Source organism: Temnothorax curvispinosus, unplaced genomic scaffold, assembly GCF_003070985.1.
Source record: "Temnothorax curvispinosus isolate PA1 unplaced genomic scaffold, ASM307098v1 QBEX01005133.1, whole genome shotgun sequence".
NCBI lineage: Eukaryota > Metazoa > Arthropoda > Insecta > Hymenoptera > Formicidae > Temnothorax > Temnothorax curvispinosus.
The window spans coordinates 1,295,713-1,321,487 of record NW_020214913.1 but is presented as its reverse complement, the minus strand read 5'-3'; the positions used below and the strand labels follow the sequence as shown (position 1 = coordinate 1,321,487).

General features: G+C 39.8%; 1 protein-coding gene across 2 annotated transcripts in view; it reads left to right on the top strand.

Moving 5' to 3' along the window:
- Positions 1-25,160, top strand: part of LOC112454529 — a 43,725-nt gene extending 18,565 nt beyond the window's left edge. The window contains exons 1-4 of one of the 2 annotated variants that reach the window (XM_025015979.1): positions 2,304-2,425; positions 20,358-20,618; positions 20,779-20,991; positions 21,480-25,160. In XM_025015979.1, the coding sequence (XP_024871747.1) occupies positions 20,364-20,618; positions 20,779-20,991; positions 21,480-21,818 (807 nt within the window). In that variant the 5' untranslated portion in view covers positions 2,304-2,425; positions 20,358-20,363 and the 3' untranslated portion in view covers positions 21,819-25,160. Of the gene's footprint in view, positions 1-2,303; positions 2,426-20,357; positions 20,619-20,778; positions 20,992-21,479 lie in introns of those variants that run through there. The other variant, XM_025015977.1, reaches the window with a different exon arrangement.
- The last annotated feature ends 615 nt before the right edge of the window (positions 25,161-25,775 follow it).

Here is a 25,775-nt window from a genome sequence, read left to right as displayed (position 1 = left end):
GATGTACGGCTTTGGCATATTCCGTATATTATTAAACTTAATATTGGAATAACGATTCGACAGCTTATTTTTCGAATTCCCAGTTATCTTCGGGGTTATTAACGTTAAGCAAGGCCTCGTGGACGCGACCGTGAGCAAGAATCTCCCAAGTCGTATACGAGACGATGACGTCATGCGGCAGCAACCTCTGGCAAGCGAGGTCCGACATCCTCGGTCTCTCTTCGCCAACGATAACCTGTTTTAACGCTGGAACTAATCGGCAAGTTCTCGGGGTCGTCCGACACTGTCTCGCTTTAAAGGTCTCCCATGTGCCCGGTCACGAACGCGAGTTTTTACAGCGGAACTGTTCCCTGGAAGCACTACCGCTCTCGCCGATCTCGCCCACTAATCCCGAGTTCTATTTCTTCAAATAAATCAACTGAAGACTAATAATAAAGATAGATAGTTATTGTTTGTAATTATATCACTCGAAAATATGTTACGCCAACGACGATGAAACATTCGTTATCTTCCTTCGGATTAAATTCCAAATATAATATAGATAAAGAAGATAAGCTCAATTAATGAAAAATTTCATTTCCGATAAGAAAGCGAGCTAATCTGATAAGTTTAGACAGTCACAGCGTCAATGTCAATGTTCTGCGCAATGTAAAATGGAAAAAAATATTCAGTAAATGCATCATCAACTCTTGCAACTCTTCACGACTCTCATGACTGGTTATCTATCGCACGTAAAAATTAGTGACGCTTTGCGTGCCTGGTTAATTGGAATGTATACAATACGTAACGCGGCATGCAACGCACGAAAAATTCGCTGATGCAGCGATGCTATCGTCCGCGTTACGTCAATTAAATTCCTCCTCCTCGATTGTTTTCATCGAGTCGCCATCGCGCGCCTGTGACGATCGAGTCTGCGTATTCCAGCGAGAAATAAATTGCGCTGGCTGACGCGGCGTCATTATGTCATCATCCGTGCAGGTATTCCTGCGCAGCTTAGAATCGACCTCAGCTCGGAACCGGCGGAAGGTGAGACGTGACATCAGACTTTCTGGGAACAAACGACTCCTTGTTTCCCGTTCGCACGGCTCGCCGGAGATCGACGAGGTGCGTCGTAAAAATATGGACAGGCACGTCTCGGAGAGCTAGCCTCTAGGGCCAATCTACGTCGTCGAATATTCTTTCTTCATCAACGAGGCAAAGTTGGTTCTAGCACGTTTTACGGGCGCTCGCTTGTGTGTGCTGGCAGAACTTTAGAAAATTATTTAAAATTTATCAAGTTATAACTTATCAGTTTATCATTTATCATACATTATAACTTATCAAGTTATAATGTGTAAGTTAACTATTTATAACTTATCAAGTTATAATATATACAAATTAAAGTAATTTATAACTTATCAAGTTATAAATATTACATATTTATGATTTTAATTTTTATTTATAGATTTACAAAAATTGAAACTATAAATTCAGTGTAACTACGAGTCTAAATGAATATAATTATTTCAATTTCAGGCGACAATAATCGCAACTCACTATTGCATGATTGCAGCACGCGTCACTTTCGGTCTACAAGTAAGCGCTGTTCCCAGATCTTTGTTAAGAGAGCTACGTCTTTTAAGGCGGTTTTTTCTTCGCACGGAAGAGACTTCGCTGTAGTGGCGCGAGAATCTTTCCGTAATTGTCGCCGTAAAGTGCCCGGACGAGACTTGCAAATATCGCTAAGGATCTCGCTGCCATTTACTACACTCGGAAGGTTACTCAAAAGATCTCTTCCCCGAGTCCCGCGACACAAAGCGCTTCGCATGACTTCTGACACGAGGAAACTAAAAACGTCTTCTCTAATCGACGTAATTCCTAGAGACCGTGAAAAAAACTTCGTGCGACCTAGCTGCCATTTACGCAGCACATCGCGATATTATCTTTCTGTACATTATCGTCCTATTTTTAACATGCAAAAGTGACTCGCCAGTAAATATCGGTTGTTCATTTTCTATTTTTTAAATATATATAAAAATTATATACCTAAAATCTTCTAAAATTTAAAGCCTAAAGTCTTCAGAAAAATTGTTCACAATCTTTTTCATTCTGAAAAAAATACCGATATAATAACTTCAACACTACTCCAAAGGCATAACTCATACACATTTCAAAATGTATGCGAGTTTATTGCTAAAGCAGCGACAGCAGATATTACGACGCTCCCGGTTATCTAACCAGCTGACGTCAATCGATAATTAATCATTCAGTGCAGCCTGTCTCGCTTTACGATAATTATCGTTCATTCGCGTATTCATCGTTCATTCGGACACAGGTAAATTTCCTTCGAGCAAGTCGCGTCGTGCAATATAAAATCACACGAACGAACTCGTGAGGAAGCAAAGTATTTCGCAAATAAAGGAAAAATCGCTTGTATATCAACAATGTGAGTATGTATACTTATTTTCGAATCGTATCGATATTCACTCTGCGCGAACTTGGTTTAATCGCGGATTTACCATCATTATAAGTAAAACATGCTGTTTGCATTAGCAATTTCTCAACGTATTCGTATTCGTATCGGAATTCAGAATGCCCGCGTATCGCCGAGTGATCTTGAAATTGCGACACATGTTACAGATAGTTATGCATTTATCCGAGCGCGTTTTGAAATACTCCTAACGATTAATGTCTGCTAGTGGCTCGTAACTGACGTGCACCAATAAGGATGACTAACGATGTGAGCGAGTTGAGGACACGTGGGTGGAATTTAACGACCTGCCGCATGCCGCCGCGTTCGTTAAGAATGACGAATTTATCTTATTTATATACTGGCGGCGACAGTAGTAAATTACCTTAGACATATCAATTCCATTAAATAAATTTTTTTAAATATTTTTTACAAAATCGAAAATCTGTCAAAACTCAATTTAACTAGTTAAAATTACTTCTAACAAAGCCCTCTTTCATTAGTACTAGTTTTAATTGGTTAAATCTAGAATTTAACACACAGTTAACTTGTTGAAATTAATGTTGACGAAAGGACTTTGTTAGAATTAATTTCAACTAGTTAAATCGAGTTTTGATTCTAACATATACAATGCATTTATGTTCCAATAATATATATACATCTACGTTTGGACTGCTTTAAAATTTGAATAGAAAAGTATGATAGAATCATAAAATCTCTGCGGTTTTCGTGTCGCGGATAGAAACTTGGTTTGTGAAATGTGTGAAGGTTTTGTTTTTTGATCGCAAAACAACGTGGAGGAATATCACGCGACCATGCGTGAAGCACGAAACGGCTCTCAATATGCAACACATCGGCGTATGCATGCGACAAGATGGCGGAAGTGAATTTTTGTGGAGTGGCATCTGTTTGTTATTCGGCAGCTGCATCTGAATGACTAAGAGGCTGCGTGGGCGGAAGCGAATCATCAGCCCTGAATTGATAGCGCGCACATTCCCCGAGATAGAGACCACCTATCTATCTACCTACATATACCTTATCTCGTTCGTATGCAAACTGCAGCACTCGCGATATCTCTAGAGTTACGCGATGAGAGCGATTTCCAATCGTTAATCTCTGGGAATCCCTTATCTAGATTGCAGACTTCGCGCTACTCGAATTGGCCTTTATTCTATTCTAGAAAAAAAAATCGGTATTTCTCAACCGTCTAATGTCTAATTAAGTAACGTTACAGTTACATTTAATTTGTGTGTGAAGGAGAAAGCTAAAATAAAAATAGTTGCTAATTACAAAAAGAGTTAATATATAGGGCAAGTAGCGTTGAAGGAAAAATTTCTCAATAGAAGAGGTTCACATAAGTTACGACAGTTTGAATGCTTCATAAGACTCGTTGGATTTGCGTCTCTTTCGTCTTCTCTCGACGAAGTTTTCACGCGGAAAGTTCTATCGCGCTTATATAGACGGTTCTTCGAGTTCTCTCATCCGCCAAGTTGAACGCTCTCGTCTAACAAACGCTGTTTAACGAGTTCCTCCCGTCTCTTTGTGTCGCGAGTCGAATCGCCGCCGTCGGTCGGTATTGTCGAAAATAAATCGAGTCGAGTAGGTCGATCGTTTCGCACACGACAATCAGCAATCAAGTCGCGCGTATTCAAGCTTCTTTGCTACAAAATTAGCCGCCACTTATATAATTAACGACGAATTATCGATGTCTATCGTCGTTCGCTGCCTGCTCTCAGTACGAACGTGTTCAATTAGAACCGCGAAAGTATCTACGAGATCGCTTCATAGTAATTTATTAGTATGGCAAAAATGGTACTCCAATTCAAACACTTCAGATAATTTATAAGTAAGTTCAGTTACATTTAGTGCGTCTGACAAAACACAAACGCTAATTAGCGTCGTTATAAAAGTTGCAGAAGTGAAGATATTAATTATAAAAAGTTTTAAAGGACAATAATGAGATCATTATACATTTATACAGGATGTTTTCGTCGACGTCTGCAATCTTTTTTCGCAATAAAAATTTTCTGCAAAGTCAGGAATCTTCAAATTTCAGCATTAAATGTGCTAACGATATGTTAAGGTTGACATGAAGATATAGGTAATTTATTCGTGCAACCATTCCTCGAATCATCCGCGCGGTGAAAGACTTTAAGATTGAGTGAAAGCAGGATAAAGCCGTACTAGAAGTACATAAAGGGCACGTATTCATATATCAAAATCTGGAATGCGTGAGAAGGCATCTCTTTGTTCCCTATCTCTCGGTTGCCAAGCTATGTATATGGACGAATATCCGCGATATTAATACCGCCCGCAGAAACTCCGACACCTACGAAGAAAGAGAAAAAAAGAGAGAGAGAGAGAGAGAATTTAATACAGAAATATTTTCTCTTGCCGCCCACCGAGGTTGTGCAAGGATTTCCTCGCCAATCCCCTTCAAATTCTTGTAAAATATCTCGATGCACCGTGCATGACGCGGATTACAAAGCTGATTACAATGAGAGCGTAACTATTTTATAATGAATCGCGTCGAATTTCTTTATTCGACTAACACAACACGGCGTTAAGGCTCCAACTCTCCAGAAATCAATTCGCCAGGCCGAAACCAAGCGGCGAGGAATTAATCTCGTTAGGTTGCCGGTTCGTTGCGCCGTTCCATTATGCTGTCACATGAATCGCGCGCTATTATGAATTACGCAATTGGCTTTTGCATTACCGGGAACCGCGGCGTGCATTTCCCGAGGTGAATTAGTTGCCCCTATCCGCGACTCATACACAATCATTTGGGGAAGGAACTTTTATTATACGCGCGGACCCTATTATGGAAAAAGAATGGGGTGGCCGAGCTGCTTTACTTTTAGACGCAGCGCCGGCTATCCCGCGACTAATGAAAATCCGCTACATCATCCGCAACTTCTTTCCCGTACCGCGGATAACTCTCGAAACGTGCACAGCCGCCGTTATTCTCTCTGGATTTAATTCCCCGCGAATTTTATTCTGGATGGTAATGTAATCCGGTATTAATCCTGGCTGCTGCTTTTTGTTTCATTCGTGTAACTGAACTGACGAAATGTAGACGTGCGGTGCATCCGTGGCTAATGCATGCATGCATGCATGCACGTGCATATAAGCGCGCCCACGAGACGTTCTCCATTGGTATAATCTGATATTGTGAGACGTGATTATTGCAGAATCGTAGATTGAAGCCTTAACGGTTGTTAAAAATATTGAGGATTCAAAGAAATAATATACACTGCCAAATTTCAATTTTTCGAAAGTATCATATTCGATCCTGTGATACGATCATTATTTATTTTTTTTTTACGTCAAAGATATAAATGTGTTTATATAGTGAGATATAAACGTAATTCCACTTTATATATATTTGATTATCTCCTAAGCTATAATTTCGTTGTGTCGACACGACGAAAATGACGCGTTTAATAATTCATTGGTGCATTAATTGTGACAAGCTCTATTGGCCGAAGACATCGGCGCCATTTAATGGCTGTTTTATGTAAAAAATTTCACGTTGCCCTGTTACAAATAAATTCAGGCGCTCGACTACCAACTTCGTGAGCGTTTATTGGAAATCGCGATCGGTTACAATGGAGCTCATAAACGGAGGAGGTAAACGCGAGAGATAAACACGTGCGGCGCGTTCGACATGCGTGAAAGTGTGGAGTTCGGTCAAAATCGATACAGCTACATTTGTAATACGTCAGGTCATTAATTATTATTTAATGATTAATTTATATGTGAATGATTAATATCCGTTAAACGCAGTGATTAATTAAATCATTCATTCGGATTGATACTCCGCCATATTTCCTAAAATTCAATAAGGGTATTGATTTCGCAACGCGATATTATTCAAATGTAATGCCACGCTGCCTTCCTCCCCAGGGAAACGCGCTCTATAAACGCTAACCTGATTTTTCATCGATTTTTCCTTTCGCGCGCATGCATTGTTAATGTCTCGTGGGACGGCGCGATCGCCGGGCTTTCGACGCATGTCGATATCGTGCACGTGTCCTGTAAATAATCATTAACTCTTGCCGTGCAGCGACGTGCACGCATGCACACGTGTGCACGGTATCGGCCAGGCGAGAAATAGGGCTTTCGCTCGTGCTGGCCGGGCTGGCCGCAGAGCGAGCGCGATCATTTCGATGTCTGTCACCGTGACGCGAGCAACTCTACGCGTATAATACGTAACTCCACGTGAATTATTACACGCCTGCACAATACGCCTCGCTCCACCGTCGGCGTACGCGTACCGTAAAGGTAACTGCAACGGGGCCTGCACGAGGGCCTGAATATGCAGATCACGCTCGCGTATACGTACGCGGAGAGGAGCGGGGACAACGTCTCCGCGTTCAGCATCCGGCGACGTCGGGAAACTCGACGACCCGATTACGCCGATCGTAAACGCGGAATTACTCGACTCGACCTGCATTCCACGCCGCGCTCACGGCTTACGAAGGACGTAAATATCCCATCGATATTTATCCGCGCGATATCAGTTTTTATGCGATCGGAGCGTAACGTTCGGAATGAAATCTCGCGTCATGTGGAATCTCTTTATTAGCAGTCATCCAGTTACTCGGTAGTAACGTTATGTTTACTTTAATGATAGATATTGGAATAATGTGCATTAATATTGTATCTTATTTTGGACATTAATGAACGATTTAAACTAAGTGTAATTTAAAAGGATCTAATTAATTTTTTTTATCAAATTTAACAAAATACGAAAAAAATATGAAAATATTTCTCACAAATTTTATATATCGCCTCATCCTCTCAGTTTCAAATTGTCGAGTCATAGATTGACGTCCGGTCTAATCCAGATAACGCGGTCGATTACGTTTAAAATACCGGCAACGTCAAATCGAGCCACGCATTCCATCCTACAAAGTAGACGGAGAGTAAATACGACGAGAGACGGTGGCTCGAAAATCGTCGAGCGATATTACAGTTTCATCATGCGGAATTTCACGGCTCAGAGAGATCCTCCCTCCGTCATAAATCCTCTTATTTATCGTCCGCCTTTTACGCGCGAATACGAATCTGGGCTCCGATCGCGGGATGCGACCGAGAGAGAAGAGAGTCCAGCCGCGACCGATTGGATCCGTGACATATCACGACCGGCGGCGCGCGCCTTCGTGTATAGCAGCGTCTTCTGGATTTATGTACATACCTCGCATGAGGCGCCTTTAAGCGGCGAAACAAGTTTCGTATATTTTACATGCATTTGCCTTAATTTACAGTTACATGCCGAAGCCTAGGAACTGCAGCGATATACACCGGACAATCTCGTGTTTTATGAATCGGGATAAGCGATTTGCCCGCTAATCCGTCTCGCGCTATTTTCACGAGATTTTTGTTAACCGTAATGGCAACGTATTAGCGAACCGTGTCTACCGAACGAGTAAAAAGCGTAACGTAACGGTGGCGTTTTTCAATTTTCAACCATACCTATATTGCTACCGCGTGAGAGGATCTTTCTCAAGATAGAGACTGAAATCGCTTGACAAAGACGCGTGAAGAAGCGCTCGGTGTGACGTAAAATCTCGTACAATATTGCTATGCATATAAACGCCACAAACCATGGATGGATGTTGCATAACAGCCGATGCTACATCTATTGATTGAAGCTAAGCGTAACATTTCCGCATTGCTTTCTTCTGTCGGAAATAAATGTGAAGATGTAAACGGCAGCGAAATTGCGGTCGATTACGCGATCGCCTTTCAACATGAATGAGACGTATACGCCAAGATGTTCGCGCGGCGCGGTGTCCTGAAATCTCTCGTTCACTGGGCACGGCACGTAGCACGTGCTCCGATCTGACATTTCTACACGGCGAAGCGATCCCGCCACGATTTCCGACACGTGCGGAGAAAGCGGGTAGATTAAGTGCCGTACACTTTTTCTTTCATTTCATCTGATTCTCTAGGATATTCCGGGTCACCGTTGAAAATCTCAATGAATTCGTGCGTCGAATTATAAAAAGCGTTTTCAAGACTGTGAGATTAATCAATAACCGAGGTAAATCACCGGTTCGTAGATAATAACGACGAAAATAGAAATATTATTATCTGGTTCTTGATACGGCGCGTATGTCACTTTGAAAGATAAGCTTTACGTGTAAGATAAAAAGTTTCATGTCGCGCATGAAACGTTGATTACGCAGCAAGTAACGCAGTTCCGAAGTTGATTAAGACAAAACGATCGAATGAAATTCTATTACAAGGTTTTCACGACTGTGCCGAATTTGCAGGGATCCAGGATTAGTATTGTTCACCAGTCAGGGAAAAGCTCGTCTCTATCGACCCGGCGATTTAGCGACGAAGGCGGCGCGGCGGCTGAATCGAGCGAGAGGATCTCCGCAGACAATTGGTTACGGCCATTGTCTGCGACGAGCCGCGCGAAAGGCAAATGAATCTCCCCTCGCCATTCATTCCGGACGTTTAGTCCGCTCGTTCTAGAAGAGGCTCGCAATAGAGAAGGCTCATACTAGAGGCGGCAATCTCGCCGAACCTGTCTGTCTGCCTGTCTGCAGAATCGCATGCGAGTGGCAGAATGGGAACGCGACGACCGACGACGTCGGAGGATGTGTACGCTAATCTGTCGCCGGGATCGTTGTCCCACGCGAGCGACTCGAAAGAAAGCGACTTCAAATTACTCTCGATTTCCCCACCAGCGTGTGACGACCGAGTCGGTTCTCCGTCGCGGTCGTGTCGTCTCAATTGCGTGTATCCGCCTGACTCGGAAAACTACTCGGGAAGGGCGAGCTCCCAGGGCACAGCCAAGGATAATTCCTGTCCGCGGGAATCCTGGCGCCTCGAAGGCGGCTCTTATCAAGATTGCACGGGACGCGTTTGCGTGTCGACGCCGCGTATCGAGAACTCGCGTAACGCTCTCAGCGGAGAGCCCTTATTCGTTTTATTCGCGTGCGAATGAAAGTATCAAAGTATCACAGGATACCTGAGAGAGAACGAGGGCGTAAAAGTGCCGGGGGTTTATCGACACAGCCGTATTTGCGACGAGTGCTGTTTGCGATACGAGCATGGATGGTGCACACAAGAAGGATACCTGAATCCGTAATAATCATGAAATATTTGCATAGCCGCGGCGTGTGCAGCAGCGTATATCGTATTCGTAAATCGTATTCACGAGCGTTATATCTTCGAGCTTTTAGAGCTTATTCAAAGCTCGTCCTAGTGAATTAAAATTTTATATAATACTAAAGATGTATAAACGTTATATTAATAGAATGTAAGAAAAATTTCATTTTTTCATTTATTAAGCTTGCACTATTCTCTCTAATTTACGTATCATATGCGTGCAGGAATGCATTAAGAGAAAACTACAACACGACAATCGCATTATTTCATTAAATGTAAATTGGAAGACCAAAACAACGTAAGTACCTAAAACACTTTTCGAATTTTTTCATATTTAACTTCCCTATGATATATACAGAGAAAGTTTATTTTATTTAATTCTACTAAACTCGAGATTAAACTACTGGCGATTTCTTTTTTCACCCCGCACTTCATTTTTATTGACGAAAGCGAGGAACTCGGCAAAATAATTTTTCTACTTAACTAGCTCTTCCTTCCGGAGAGAATTTTCGAAGGGATCATCCGCGAATCTCCATTCACATTTTGCAATCCATTTTACATCGACATTTATCGGAGCGAAACGAGTTTTTCAGAGGGAATACGCGATATGTGTGTTTATCGGAGTGAAACGAGTTTTCAAAGAATAACTCGATATCGGAGTGGATAGGTAAAATAACATTTGAGCGAAGGAGAGATCCTCTTCAGAATCTAGGTTGCGCGTGACTTCTTAACGACGTCGTTTCGTTTCGAAATGGAGCAGTCCGTCCAAACGCTGTATGACGCGTATATGATCGTGATTAGAGCAACAGAATGCACCGCTTGAGAAATCTCCAACTGTTTCAAACTAATCCCGATGATCGTCGCGATAATCAGTAGAAGCACGAAGCAGTATTGGCTACTTTCTCGCGCGGGCTCATTTGATGGTCATACTATCTCTCTGCAATTATAACTTTGCACAAATACACATTGGTTGTGCTCCACTTTATTGTTGCATAATCCGTGAGTTAATGAACATTGGGGTCGGAATAATGGACTGATAATCCTTCATAAAATAGGTATAGAAAATTTTAGAAATGATATAATACTCAAAGTCTTTAGGTAAATCCAATAGCACAATAAGTGTTTAATGATAACATTATTTATCATTTTGTAGTGACACTTTTAATAATTATTAATTTTCTCTTATGTTTTATTTTCTCCGTTTTTGAGTATATCTTTATTTTTAGACGTACAAATTATATAAAAGATCCTAATAACCTGTATCTTTTTATTTAAATATAAAGAAGATCAAGGTTCTAATAAGACAGAAGTTACTTAACGTGCCTTATTATCCTTGATAGGAAGCAGTCACGCAATTTATTATATCCTTGTAAGAAATGTACGACAGCGTCACGAATGTTCAGAAGACTTATGAGCTGGAATATTGCATAAATCAATCACGCAAGAAACAAACGTGATCAAGATAGTCAAAGATCAAGGATCAGAATTTGTTCGCTGATCACGATCTCTGAGAGATGAATATTATTAGCTAATGACGGATTCACGCAATTATTCCAGTTATATTCGTTATGTCGAAATATTATTTCGAAATATTAAATTTATTTCAATATTCAAATTATTCAAAATCACTAATAACTTTATATATAGATTTCTCTCATACCATACAGCTGTACATTTTGCAAAATATTAATTATTAATATAAAATATTAATAATTACTATCAAAAGCATAAATACATTTTCATTTCAATTTATTTCTACGGAAAATTTAAACAAGATTTAATTAAAATTCATTTAACATATAACATATTAACATTTTGTAGCAATTCATTGAACATAAGGAAAACACCATATTTTGCAATTAATTTTCGCCGCAACGTATTTCAAAGGTGCGTGCACCAATATTTTATAACAAGTTTATATCGTGTACAAAATATAATTTCTGTCATCAACCACCGATTTATTACGATGATCGAAGACCATGAAATTCACGTGATGACCGTTCAAACATTAGTATCGATTACATTGAGATAAGCCTGTTTGTCCAAGTGTGATGAAACATACCTCTCCCTCCGGGAAACTAACTACGTAGGAAGTTAACGAGTCGATAAACCAAGATTTACAACTTTATTACTTCCCCAACGCTTGACGCGTATTCGAGCGCGAGAAATTTATTAGCTTATAATCCTACCCCACGATATCCTACTCTATGATTATAAACGTCTGCGCGTGTAACCAAAGAACGTCAACAACTGCAAGAAAGTGCATTCTTTATTTCAGATATTACCATCTGCCTCTGCATTCGCCTACGAATAGTCAATCCCATTTAAATGGTACGGAGTATTCATATATTCCATACGATTGTTCTCGATATTGGAATTACGTCTCGAAATCAGGCGATAATTCAAACTTGGATATAAATAGTGATTTGAATATTAAATAGTTAATTAAATACATTATTTCTCTTTTCTTTTTACTATTAATCTGTTTATAACGTTTCACGTGTTTCTTCTTAAAATTTCTGGTTAATCTATAATAAATGTTCAACGATTTGACTCGCCAATTCCTGGCTAATACCTGGTCATTAATCGTTGATTTGTTAGTAGAAAATTCGGAAATTCCGCAAGCTCTTACAAGAGAGCTCGTATATAATTCGTGAATACCGAGATTTACAGGCTCGTTGGCGATTCAGGCGATATCCAAGTCGAACGCCAGTAAGCAAGATTAATTCACGAATAATTCTCCACGAACGATAGCGTGATCGTGAATATTCGAGGACTTCGGTCGCGAGAAAGTGAGGATGCTCGCTATCCGACAATTGGTTACGAATGTCCACTTGAGTGCAGAAGATCACCATGAAAATCGGCTGTAATTTACATCACAAATAATTCCCACGATTCATGCCTACCGCTAATCCCAATTTAATCCTGCAACGCAGTAATGGAAATTTATCGGTACCGATTGACCCGAATATGCGCGATATTAATTAACGATCAATCGAGTGAGATGTTTCTCAATGATCAAGAATGATAGGGTGAGATGTACATTATCTGATAATTAATGCTCTCTGTCAAACATATTTAATGGATGCGTTCTTTGACATCATTTGTACTCAAGAGGAAATCAGAAAATTATTTTGCTTTATCTATTATGTAACCAATTTATCAGTCAATATGTGTATATCAACGTTGATTAATATGGATACAAAAGATTAAAGAAAAATTGGCGTTTTATAAAAATATGTATCAGTAATTAATTGTAAAAATAAATAGATATTAATGGTTAATAACTATTTTCCATTAAATAAGATGCTTGAAGTAGATGCGATATGTTACGTGACATGTTTTATCTTTCTTACAAGGTATATACGAAATCAAGTGTCATCCAAGAAACAATTATTTTTCGTAAATGTCATAATAAAATAGCAATTTATATAATTCTCATCACTTGTCGTTCTAATTCCTTTAACTGTACAAATCGTGTGATATACTCACTTCGAGACGAACAGCCGTCTTCTCGATATACTGACAAGTCATTAATCGCAAGATAGTTAACAGTGCGCGTTCGTAATTGCTAATTAATCGTAGCGAATAATCGCGTTCGATATCTCATACTTGGTGCGATTGCGTCTCAAGGGATAGTGCGAGATAACACGAAGCGGTTCACGTTCACATTGCTATACCTATTCAGTCGAGCGTCACCGTGCGAATGATAGCGCGACCTTGTGTACGCAACAGCGTACAATTCATCATCTACAAAAAGTAACTCACGTCGAACACCATTCACCTTGTTGACGTTTTAATATTTAATTGCTTTATACAATATATTCACGCTAAATATTTTGTACATTTCGAATTTTTAATGAGCTATCATCGCGTGTTAAATTTAACATTTATGTGACAAACAAATTTTACATAATTTAAAACGAAAAAAAATTATATTATGTAAATTAATTATTATTATTTTATGTCAAAGTGGCACAATTTTGCATTCTGAAAGAAATAAAATTATGTAATTTTAATAACCTAGAGGAAATCAAATTAAATCGTCGCAAAGCAAAATTATTATTTTTTCCTTAATTTATTTAAACTTTCCTCTTGAACTTAATAATACAATATTCAATTCGTGCCGTGGAATCAGATTACGTTGGGTCAAATCCGATCTGTTCATGTTCATTCGCCATTAATCATGCGCTGTGATTCATGAATGATTGAATATCCGCGAAACAGAGACGACTGCGAGAAAGTGAGTGAATCCGTCTGGTAGTCCGTCCCCTCGATTTCTCCGCAAGTGCCGGCCGTTGCTGATGGAAATGACGCCATCTCTCATTGCAGCCATTCATGTCCCTCGTAATAATTACGCTACTATGCGAGTAGTCACGCGTCTGGCATTTCTGTCGTATCCCGCATGCAGCCGGCCGACACTTGTTTTCGTGGACGACGACGTATGCCTAATTGGAGAGATAATTACCGCTGTACAACCGCGCAGCGAGTTTCGGACATGTCAGAACGAGCATGTCTCTTCCATTGGCTCTCTCCCTGACATAATTAAGGCAATTTATCAATTAATTCATTCGAAGATCCCACGACGATCCGTTAAGCCTTCGCCTCTTACGACAGGCAAGAAGACATTTGTGTGAACTATTTACGACACAAAAATCTCAAATGACAAACTCCATGACCATATAATAAAATCAATAAATATAATAATTAAATTTTCCTTCAATCCGTAATTATTGACTACTGCAGAATAATGCAAAAAAAATTACGACAACGCGGATTAACAATTGTACGAGGAACTGAAAACAAATGTAAATGAAGACTGGGATTAGGTATTTGCGCGCTGTTTAATAATGTATATCAAGTGGTATGTAATTAGCGGAAACGGGGGCGCGCGTTGCCGCAAAGTTGCATTAATCTCGGCACGCATCGTGTCGCGTCACCCGCGTAGCAATTGCCGTAGCAACGACGCTATTCAAACCGATGCGCGACGTCACTGTCGCACTCGAGCGACGTTAGCCTTAATTCGCACGTCTCCCCGACATTCCCTTCTTGTCACGTAAAATATTAAGACGCGAAATATCTCAAATATCTCGCGACGCTACGTATAACAAGGAATGTAAGACAGAGCGCTGCTCCTCTTGGACATATTTCCAGCGTACTTTTAAATTAAAGTCCCAGAAAAGTAGAACGAGGAGATAAAGGTAGGAAACATGCGCGAATGCGAAGGATGTATAAAAAGATTGATATCATTCACGAAATATATCACAATTTCCTTCTAGCTTAATAAATATATATAAAATGCATTTTAATTTTTTACTAAATATTTTTAAAACGATGCAGTAGTAGTAATTTAGGTAAAAATTTAGGAAAAAATTGAACGATACGACGAGTATTTAATGCAATGTTATCTAATCACTTGAGTAAATTACCTGCGATCCGACTATCACAATGTGACATTATCTCGGCGATACGTTTCGTACATTGAATAAATGCGCAACTCCACCTCGCGATGTTCCATTAACGAACTTGACTCGCCCTGTCTCGCTGTCTCTCTCTTTTTCTCTTCTCTTTTGTCCTCATTATACGCTTCCCTGTAACGTAGAGGACTTTCACGAGTCCATAGACACGTTAACCATTGGGAACTCCGAAGTTTCCCGGTGCGTCACGCGCCGGAATTCTCGCCGGTCGTTGCACCGCTCAACCGCATTTCCGCGGCGCGAATGCATCCCGCGTGCACATGCACCGGTAGCTAAGGGTACGTTACGAGGGTATGCCTAACAGAGGGATATAATGCGGGGAATGCAATGAAGCATCGAGGTGGAAAAGACAATGCGGTAGATAGCGCGGAATGACAGAAAGTGACAGACGGAGATAGACAGGAAAAGGGAAGGAGAGAGCAACCGAGATGGATGATAAGCTGGAATACGAGAAGAGCGAGAAATAGACGAAAGACGTCCTGCTAAAGTCGTATCGATGGATCCCGTTGTCGTTTGTACTTGCATTTATTGTGCTGTGACGACTCTCTGCTATGAGAGACGGCGCGAAAGAGAGGGCTGCTGCCAAGAGAGCGAAGGAGAGTTTCACGCAACAGGCATGAGAAATATCCGAGAAGAGTGTCACGAGCAGACGCGTCTGAACATCTCGTCATTGTAGGGATGGTATTGCGAGAGCGAGACGCATCGCCGCACCTAAAATAGCATTCTGAAAATGTTGGAGCATCGGAGCTGCACAACTTCAAGTATAAGGAGCGAGAAAATTATCGAGAAGCATTTATTCATTTAATTGTTGCCGATCTAAATCTTGATAATGTAACAAATAAATTTCATAAATAAAAAAAGTCAGGATTACTTGCAATACACTTTCGCATTTATGAACGTGCGTTATAGTTTTCATATTTACTTAAACTAACCCAGGATAATCCTACGTCATGTTTGCTATTCTGTTTCTCGAATCAGTTAAATCGCGGTTAGTGTTAACCGATATTTATGGTGTTCCGCGAAACAAAGGTTCGCCGAATTTCCGCGCGGCTTACGAAAGAAAGCAATTAATCGTACAGCTAATCAAAACGAATGACCTGCGGAAGAGCGGCGCTCTATACCGGTCAGGCCGACAATAGAGCCGACAAGGCCTCCGGGTTACCTACTTTTAATTGCGAGCACGTTTTACGCTCGACGGAGCGCGCGCCGCACCGGACGAGCTATAAATTTCCAACCCGAGCGTGTATCCCCGCTGCAACCACAAAACTAATTAGTCCGGCAGTAATTAATCTTTCATCTACAGCTGGGCGACGCGTCTGTCTATCGTCTCGCGAGTATGTCGAAGCGATCGCCGCGCGATTTCGTATATCTCTTCGGTGAAACGATCGCTCGAAGCCTACTTAGAATCGTTACTCGATATTGCGATATCATTCCGATACTGTCTCGACATCACAGGTTTCTTTAAGAACCACTTGAACGGAATACAACATTTGATATCAATAATATTATTTCAATTACTGCGATATCATCTCTCTGGATACCATCTTAACATGTTCGCTATCAAGCGTTACACATGTGTGACACATCGATTTCTCGAAAGACTGATGTTAGATATATGTGATTTAGACTTCTTTAGAATATAAGATATAGGATCTATAGAAAAATATAGAATTTGAAATATATAGAATTATTATTTGGAACACTAGCTGACCTCTTTAATACATTCTATGTGCACATCCACTACGTTGAATAAAACTATTAAAAATGTAACGTGGTCTGTGGCGAAGGTTTTTCCAATTCGATTGTGGTAGTGAACACGTTAAAACCGCACCTTCTCTTAAGGTTCATTTAGCTTAAATAGGTTTTCACTCACGAGTGAATTCGTCTCGTGTCTCTAATGATGGGTAATTACGACAGCGTTGTCGACTTCCACCAGATTGCCCATGACGATTCCTCGTCTGATTGCATCCTGCGCGAAATTTTACCCACAATTAACCCGACACCGTCGCGTTGCGTCCTCGAATTTCCCTTAAGTGCATTTCGCGTTGTTTATCGTCCCTTAATTGACACAATGCGATAAGATACGCTATCGTCGTCCCACTTTCTAATGGTTTTCGCAATCGCACCGTGGACGCTTACGTAATCTCCCATCTGGGACAAAAAGCCTGAACACGTTTGCTAAATTTCAGCTAACAAGCAAAATTTTTCTGTGTCAGCAGACTGAAAAATCAGAGCAAGAATGGTACATTTATATGTTTCGAAATATAGTTGCATAAGTAAAAACAAATGCGATTTTATATTTATATATTCCATTTATATATTCGAATTTGATCGTTATTTCAGAGAGAGAACTTCTTTTTACATAAAATTTATGAATTTGTAATTTTTACTAAATATAATTTTAAATATAATTCTAAATATAATTCTAAATATAATTCTAAATATATTTACTAAATATAATTAATTTAAGCACATTTTGGCGCTTAGTCGCAGAGAATACAATTTTGAATGTAGTATTTTAAAGAAATTATTATTTAAGCACTTTGATTAAATTAATATAATGATTATGTCACGTGAACATGTAAATATACAATTATTCAATAAATTAATTCTTTATATAACTTATGCAACTTTATTATTCACAATTTCTTATTGATGCCAATTAAGAATTTAACGCAGAAAAATTCCATTAAATGTGGCAGAGAAATTATGGAATCCTGGAATGCTTTTACTATGGAAGAAAGGAAGTCTCACAAGCACGTCTACCGCCACGTTGCGGTCCAATTAATCCGTCTGATAATTATTTTCTGCCTCCCAAGCGGAGCGTGCGCGCCCGCGCCGGCTTCGTGAGAATACGGAGCGGCGGCGTGCGATCGTAATTATCTGCAGTTTATCTAAGAGCGAAACGAAGCCGGGCTCTTATCGCGGAACAATGGCACATCCCTCGCCGCAACGTGGACAATGCACTTCCGGTGTGCGTTTCACGCACGCGGGGACATGGACCGGCTCGCGTTTCAATTTGTATCGTTACGTTGCGCCACCGTGATATCTCATCACGTATGTACATACATACACATACGATACCGATGTCCGGTAGCAGACCGATAGATGCGGGTCGATTGTGAAAGGGAGAGTCACTCTCCTACCGGTACCTCCGATATTTGTATTTTCCTTCCACGAACCCGAGCGTGTTAAATTTACATAAATCAATATTAATGTATTAGACCGCTATTTACAATACGGAATTTTGTCTAATGCGATGTCAGAGATAAGTTATTTCAACTTTCTCGTTTGATTTTTACATAATTAAGATAATGTTTTGCTGAATTATGCGTTGTACTGGCAGATACAATTAATAACTCGTTAAAAGCATGCGGGTTTGTCGCGAGACATACCGTATTAATTAACTTAAAGGAAGTGCCAATTTATTTCCGGCCTATTAAAAGCAAATTTGAGAAAATGCCTATAATTTAATGTATTATTCAAATATGTTATTCCAATCACATATTATTCAGAAAAAGAAAGCAATTCTTGAACTTTCCCATACCTATTTGCTTCCATTTAATTTAATTATTAAGAAAAAAAATTCAATTGTATTAATTTATATATCCTACGGTTATTTTTTAATTAAAAAAGCACTTTCATTGTTTTCAGTAACAAACTGTGACATTTTTCTAACTTGTCGACCAAAATTGAAAACTTTGTATTCTCCATTATTTAGTAGAACGAATATGACATGTGGTTGAAATATGTATGTCTCACAATCAAAAATATATAAAATCTAAATAAAAACGAGAAAGAGAAAGAAAGAGAGAGAGAGAGAAGAATTTTATTCTCTATGAGGCGCATAAACGGATGCATTGCCATACGTTTTATTAGGAAAATAAATTTTTATTAGCATTTCTCTATTCGTTCGTTTAAGGGTCAATAAGACTGGATTAGTAGTGATGCGTCAGCAACGATCGTGAGTAACGGAGGAATGCGCTCGTCAAGTGCCAGGGAATCGTTGACACGATCGCGCGTCGGAGCATCACCATCAATGAACGAGAAAAGAGACGAGGTCGTCGTCGTCATCGCTAACCTGTAGTAGAATTTCTTCCTAGAACTATACCGACGACATATAGATAGCGATTAGTCATCGGACTGATTCATTAATACCACACCAATCGAATTAAGGCCGGGCTTTCCTCGCGTGCATTAAGTAGGTCGACCCTGGATGCTGGTGGCTGATTAGCTCTCTCACGGAGCTGGCTCCCAGCTCCCAGTGTCTCTCTCTCTCTTTCTCTCTTGCGTCATCGTAGTATCGAAGTCGACGACCTAGTTTTTCTCACCTCTGAGGTCAGGCATTGGAGGAGCGTAAAGGGGTCTTCCACCCCTGCGAAACGCTCTCGTTCGCTTACATCGTGTTCATGTTTCACGTTAAAATTTTACCCACCGGATTTTACCTCGTAAATATTAGATATTCATTTTGTGCAAATATGTAACGATAAATATGTACAAACAATTTGCGAAATATCTTTTATATTATTCACTAATGAGGCGTTATATAAAACTTAATTTTTAAAATAATTAACATATTTTAAATTTTGTTGAATTTTCTAGGATATTTTATTGAGTTCCTATCATGGATGTTTCTGTTAAGATTGTTTTCCACAGATCTGGTGCACGTTATGCTCTCGGATAATTGTTAATTGCAATATTATATATTAGCGTAAACTCTGAACTTAAAGTGACAATTAAGGGTTGTAGATAGATCGAATTGTGCCGTGATTATAGCTTTCATTCTCATTTTGATGAGTTTATTTTCCAATGTCAATCGAAATTTCTGGTGTAGCTTAATAAAACGGGTCACCGATATTTATAGGATGGTACCAGGGTGCTCGCACAATCCAGGGTATACCAGAAATCGATGAGCTTTCGTGCGCGCTCGTAGAAGGCAAGCAGTTTCCCTTTCCCCCCGCAAAATAATAAACTCCCTCTGTACTCAATGTATTTCAGTATATTGCGTGATAAATATTATGTTGCATAATAAATTCCGTACGAGTTTCTGTCTTCGCTATAAAAGAGCTTCGCGTAATGTAGTAAAAAGGAAAAAAATTGCTGTCATAATCTTTTTAGTTCTATTTTGTTGGCGAGTTTCTTACAAACTATTTTTTATAGACGATGTTATCTTACAATTAATGATCAGTCAAAAATAAATATTAATAAAACAAGATCAATCTCTTTCAACAAACAAAGTGTACACCTACAAAAATGTCGATCTTACGATTACTTATATCGTTTCCTTTTTCTCTTATTTCCAGAAAACAATGAACGGACCAGTCTATGCGTCATCTTGTCCCGCGTTGCAGTCGAATCTGTCGCTACACAGCTCATCCTATTACAGCGAATATAGCGGCACCACGCGAAGACGACTATCCTCAACGGGCGAAGCGGATACTTCCGCAACGTCGAGTTACGAGGGTAGTGACAGCTCCGAGAACAGCGACGAGTCTCGTCTCGATCCGGTTAGCCAGATGGAACGAGAACAACTCGAAACTTTCTTCCGCGGATTAAAATCGCAGGTAAGCTTTGTGCGAAACGCGTTGATTAGAAATAACAAATTAAACGAATTTCTATAATAAAAGGCAAATCATACATATACATAATTGCTACAGAATAGGACTGTAAGTCTGAATAGGTTTATGGTACGTCGTTTAAGGGATAACGTTTCGTGCTTGGCAGGTATTCGTCTGTGAATCACTGGCGAACCTGTATCTCGGTAGCGCCTCTCAGACAGAGAGGTGGGAGCTCCGTTTCACCGGAATTCCCGTGGTGGTTCTGGATCTTGGGGAGACACGATCAAGATCCAAGAGACGGATTCAAATCTTACTGGCAGAACGCGGTACTTGCTTCACCCTCTGGCGCGAAACTATTGACAACCTCTCATCGTACAAGGTAAATTACCATCGTTGATTGTTCAAGCTCTATACAAGCCTGTCTCTATCAATATGTTTTCAAAACGGAGATGATTACAAATGTATTATTGTGTGAAACATATATGACACTCGATATTAATTATCAGTGGAAAATAATTAGCATTCAATCTCATCAGACTGCAATGTAAAATTCGAGACTCGATGGCAGATTGCATGATAAATAATTCATTTACGCGTTCGAGCTTCTTGTTTATCTCTCGTGTTAAATAGATTACGGCGAGCTATGTTACAAAGCGGATTAAATTTCAGCACCGGACATTTAATGCCGTTTTGAATTTTTTGCTCGTGCTTGCCAGACGAAATAAAACACAAGTGCTCTGAATCGCAAATGTATTTTTTTTAAATCTTCAAAGGAACTAAGGGATTGCTCTTTGTAGAAAAATGTGACTTGCATTATATTACCTAGCTTCGCATTCTATGAGGTAAGAGCCCTCGAAATGTTTACAGGTGTCGGGGCCAGCTTTTCACACGATGTGTCTCTCGTCGGACCACACTCGCTTGGCCGGGCTCAGCTTCGACAATTCAAAGGCAGCGAACGATCTATGGCAACACATAGAGCGTCTCGTGTCCTGCCCGGAGAACATCAGCCTGTCGGCGCCGGGCAAGAAGAAGAAGAAGCCAGTGCAGAAGAAGGTGGTGCTGCCGGCTAAGAGCAACATCAGTCAGCCATGCCAGTTCCAGCACGTGACCAGTGTGGATGCGGCCGATCGTTCGCGTTACTTCTCGCTGCAGACATTGGTACCGGCGCTGAGCGAACTGGAGAGCTCGCTGGAGGCGAACTTCTGAGACAAGTCCGACGCCTTCAAGCTCTCATAGGATCGACGCAGCGCGGCACCCGACTCCCGCCTTCTTCCCCGGAAGTAATCCCACCGAGAAAGAAGGATCCGGTTAATGTCGCGTGCGGGAGAAACAGATCAAGTCTAGGAGAACTCGCACACGGGGGTCTCGGATCGCGCGAATGTGTTGAGAGCTGTCGAAGGAAGGCGAACGCTGGAAGGCGACACCGCGGATTTCATCGGAAATCCTTTTATCTTCTTGCTCTTTCTCCGAAGTAGTTGTAGAAGGTCTAGGACCCAAGACGGGGAGGAGATATATCGACGAAGCTTTAACGACGACAAAAAGAGAAGGCGGGATACTTTTCCTCGAAGAGCCCTCGCGGCTCCCGTAGTTTTACTCGGATTCATCTTTATCTTCTCTCGTATCCCACCCGATATAATCAACCAACTAGTTGGTAAGAGTTAACGGTTAAGTAAGACGCGCTGAATTCCGATTTCCGCGTTATCCCTGGTTCTCGCGCGCATCGACCGGATCAGCGTCGTCTCGAAACGAGGAGCCGAGAAACTGAACTCGAAGGATCTGGCCTCGAAAAGGCAAAGAAGCGCGAAGCAATCGTGACGCGACAGAAGAAAGGTGTCTTTCCCCGAAATAGGCTAATCCGTTAGTGTCACGCGCGCGAACTACGAGATCGTCCGCAGGCCAAGGCGGAACATTCATCAATCCTTCTGAGCACTCTCGAGAGTGACTGCGATTGATGTCCGCGACTGCGAATCCTGACTGTAAAGCCCCGGGCGAAACAGAAAGTATCCCCGAGGCTCTCTGGTGAGACTCTCCGAGTCTTACGTCGCACACCGTTCCACTCTCTTCCTCTTCGAGGAGTCCTTCGAGTCGTAACTATCGATGTCGTGAGATTTATTATAGACGCAAAGAAAGTCTCTATCAAATGTTACGGCGATAAATGATCTATTCGTGATAAACGTTCTCGTCCGGAGAACGCTTTTGATAGATTATTTCATTATCATTAATGCATCGCACGAATATCTGGTGTTAAACTTTTAATTTCTGGATTAAAGTAGGACAAGAAATTCAATCAAAATGAAAATTAAAGGTGATGATATAAATGGTAGAAGTAAAGGTTCGTTTTAATTAGGTATATAAAATACATTTACCGCCTTTTTATTTCGTGTAAAATAGAGAAATTTTTGTTTATATTTTTATTTCGCGTGTACGATTATATTCCACGTGTACGTATTTTAAAGGATCTTTAGAGATTTAAAAAAACAGTCTTATCGCACCTGCAATTCGAATGCGGCGATGTAATGTGAGGGGAAGAACAAGCGCTTTCGTAATGGAATGTCAAAGACGCGAAACCTTGACACGAAAACCAAACAGCGAAGCATGCGATTAGAAAGAATCATGCAAATATATGCAAAATGTATTTCCGGGGACATCGTATCGGTTGTATACACATTGTTGCTATTCACTGCGGAAAGAAAGCTTTCTCCCCGGCGAGTGAAGGACTCGTACGGTTTGTAATTAACGGCGCGCGCTGCCACGGTGAAAACGGCATCAAAGAGGCTTTCAAAGTACACGATGTGAATAATTGCGACGAAATCGTCATTACGACGTAATTAAGTTTAATGCTTTCCCGACTGCATTCACCATAAAATGTCAATAACTTCACGGAGAAAGACTTGACAATGGAATGGCAATTATCTTCAATTGAAGGACAAATCAATTTGTTTTACTGTTGATTAAAGAAAGGCCTGCCAATTCAACTAATTCATGTGTTGCAGCAACGTGGCTTAGTATAGTAATTCAAATACTGTTAGACAAGATGTCAAAGAAAAAAATTGACACCGTCGAAAAAAAGGAGCCAATTCTTCATAACGTAGAATGTTAACGTAAAACAATTCATTGACGTCTCTATATTGTGGATAATTATAAGTACGCAATATTGATGCGCGATTTCGGTGAGCGATAGGAGTCGATAAATCAAAGAACGAAATACTGCCGAACAATTGAAATGCAAAATAAACTGTTCAAGATTAAGAGCGACGGCGAATACTGGAAACAAATATTGTGCCAAAACGTACTTGAGCCAATAAGAGAGCGAGTTTTAATTCATTGATATTTGAAGGAACGAGTATCATGCGCTTCCATTTGACACAAGACTTAAAAAGCCAGTCCATTACATCGTAATTAAGATTATTGCAACAAATTGACCAGCGTGTTTCCAGTAGGCTCGTAACGCTCGCGTAACACATTACGATGTTAATTAGATTACTAATTAGGTAGAATTAGTCGGATTGACGTGTCCATCTATAACAAATCCTACTTCCTACCCTTCGAGTCGTTAATGTGTCCGTAGATTTCGGTAGAAATTCTCGATCTTGTTGTCGACAACGTGTACGCTCGATAAAATGTTAAACTATGAAGATCTACAATCATCAATTCTATCCAAGTGAAATAATATTAAAGAATTGATTTTTAAATAGACGTTCTTGGGTCAAACTGGGACGTTTTATGTCGTAGTAAAAATATTTATTATCCTTGTAAGGATAATTTAACTTTATCTCGAATACGAATCGGTTATGTCTTTTTAATTTTATACTGAAATCTTTTTTTAACCAACCTCATTAATCTTTCTTTCGTATTATTTCACTTAGACGTACTTGGTCCATAGCTGAAAATGTGAAGATGAGTATTCTTCCCGAGAAAGTCGCGCGCGAGAATGTCGTTTTACGACGTTCGCAAGAAGACTGGTTTCACGATTCCGCGAATGTAGGCACAGTTAACAATAAGTACCTATGTAGTAATAGTGGTCATTAAAACTTGATTTTATCCTTAGGATCATCTATACGCGAACGTCTCTTCAGCGTCATCCTCGTTTACGTCGCTTCGAAACTTCCGTTTCGCTGGGCGGAGAAACGCGCACGCGTGTTTCGCTTTATATCCATTGCGAATCAAACTTTTTAACAATTAAGATTAATTAGCGTGTCAGTACTATCTAAGTTAGGCTCGCCCGGAGGAATCTTTTACTGTATTATCTAATTGTGAGACGTACGTAATGCTTTCCGCAGGATTTATACGCACACTTTGGTCACGTGAGTCGTAAGTTTCTTTCAGGAGAAGATCTGGGCGAATATTCTAGGCATTTAAATAGATACCGTAACTTCGAATTAATACTAATTTCATTATCTACGACTGTGATATAAATATATGTATTTGTATCGTTACGTTTCGTAACATGTATCCGCATTAATCAATCACTTGGAGATATAAGTTCATGAATAACCAATGTAATGATAATTATTGTGCTAATAAATAGTAACTTCATGAAACAAAATACTTATCTGGATTTATTGTCGATTTATCACCTCTTAAAAAAAATTTCATATAAGCGTAGCTTTTGCAATTATTATTAACTGATAGTCCCCAAATTAATTAAAGACATTTTTTCTACATCTTTTAAATTAAATGTTTTTGAATTAAATGTCTTTTGATTAAATGTTCTTGAATTGAATGTTCTTGAACTAACTTAATTTCCTCTAATATTTTTTATACGGCCAGAGGATCATTGTAATTAAGTGCAACTATCTTTTCAATCTTTCTTTCTTTAACTAACTAACATAAATGAAAAATAAACTTTAGCTTCCGCTATCTTGTTCCATCTATATCAAACACTATCTATAGGTATATAGGTTTTATTCTTATTATTATTCTTTAATTTCTACTCATTATTCTTAAATCAAGTTGCATCTTTCCACTTTTCCTCAAACGTTTATTGCTTTGTCATTTACTATCAAATATGTTTGTCTTGACTCATTAGATTTTATTTTGTTGCTTCTTATTTTAACATAACATCTGTCGAGAGGGATATTCGTGCACGACAAATATTTTAAAAGAGTTGCGTCGGTGAGTATTACCATTATTCGGTATCACACATTTGCTGTAAGATAAAGA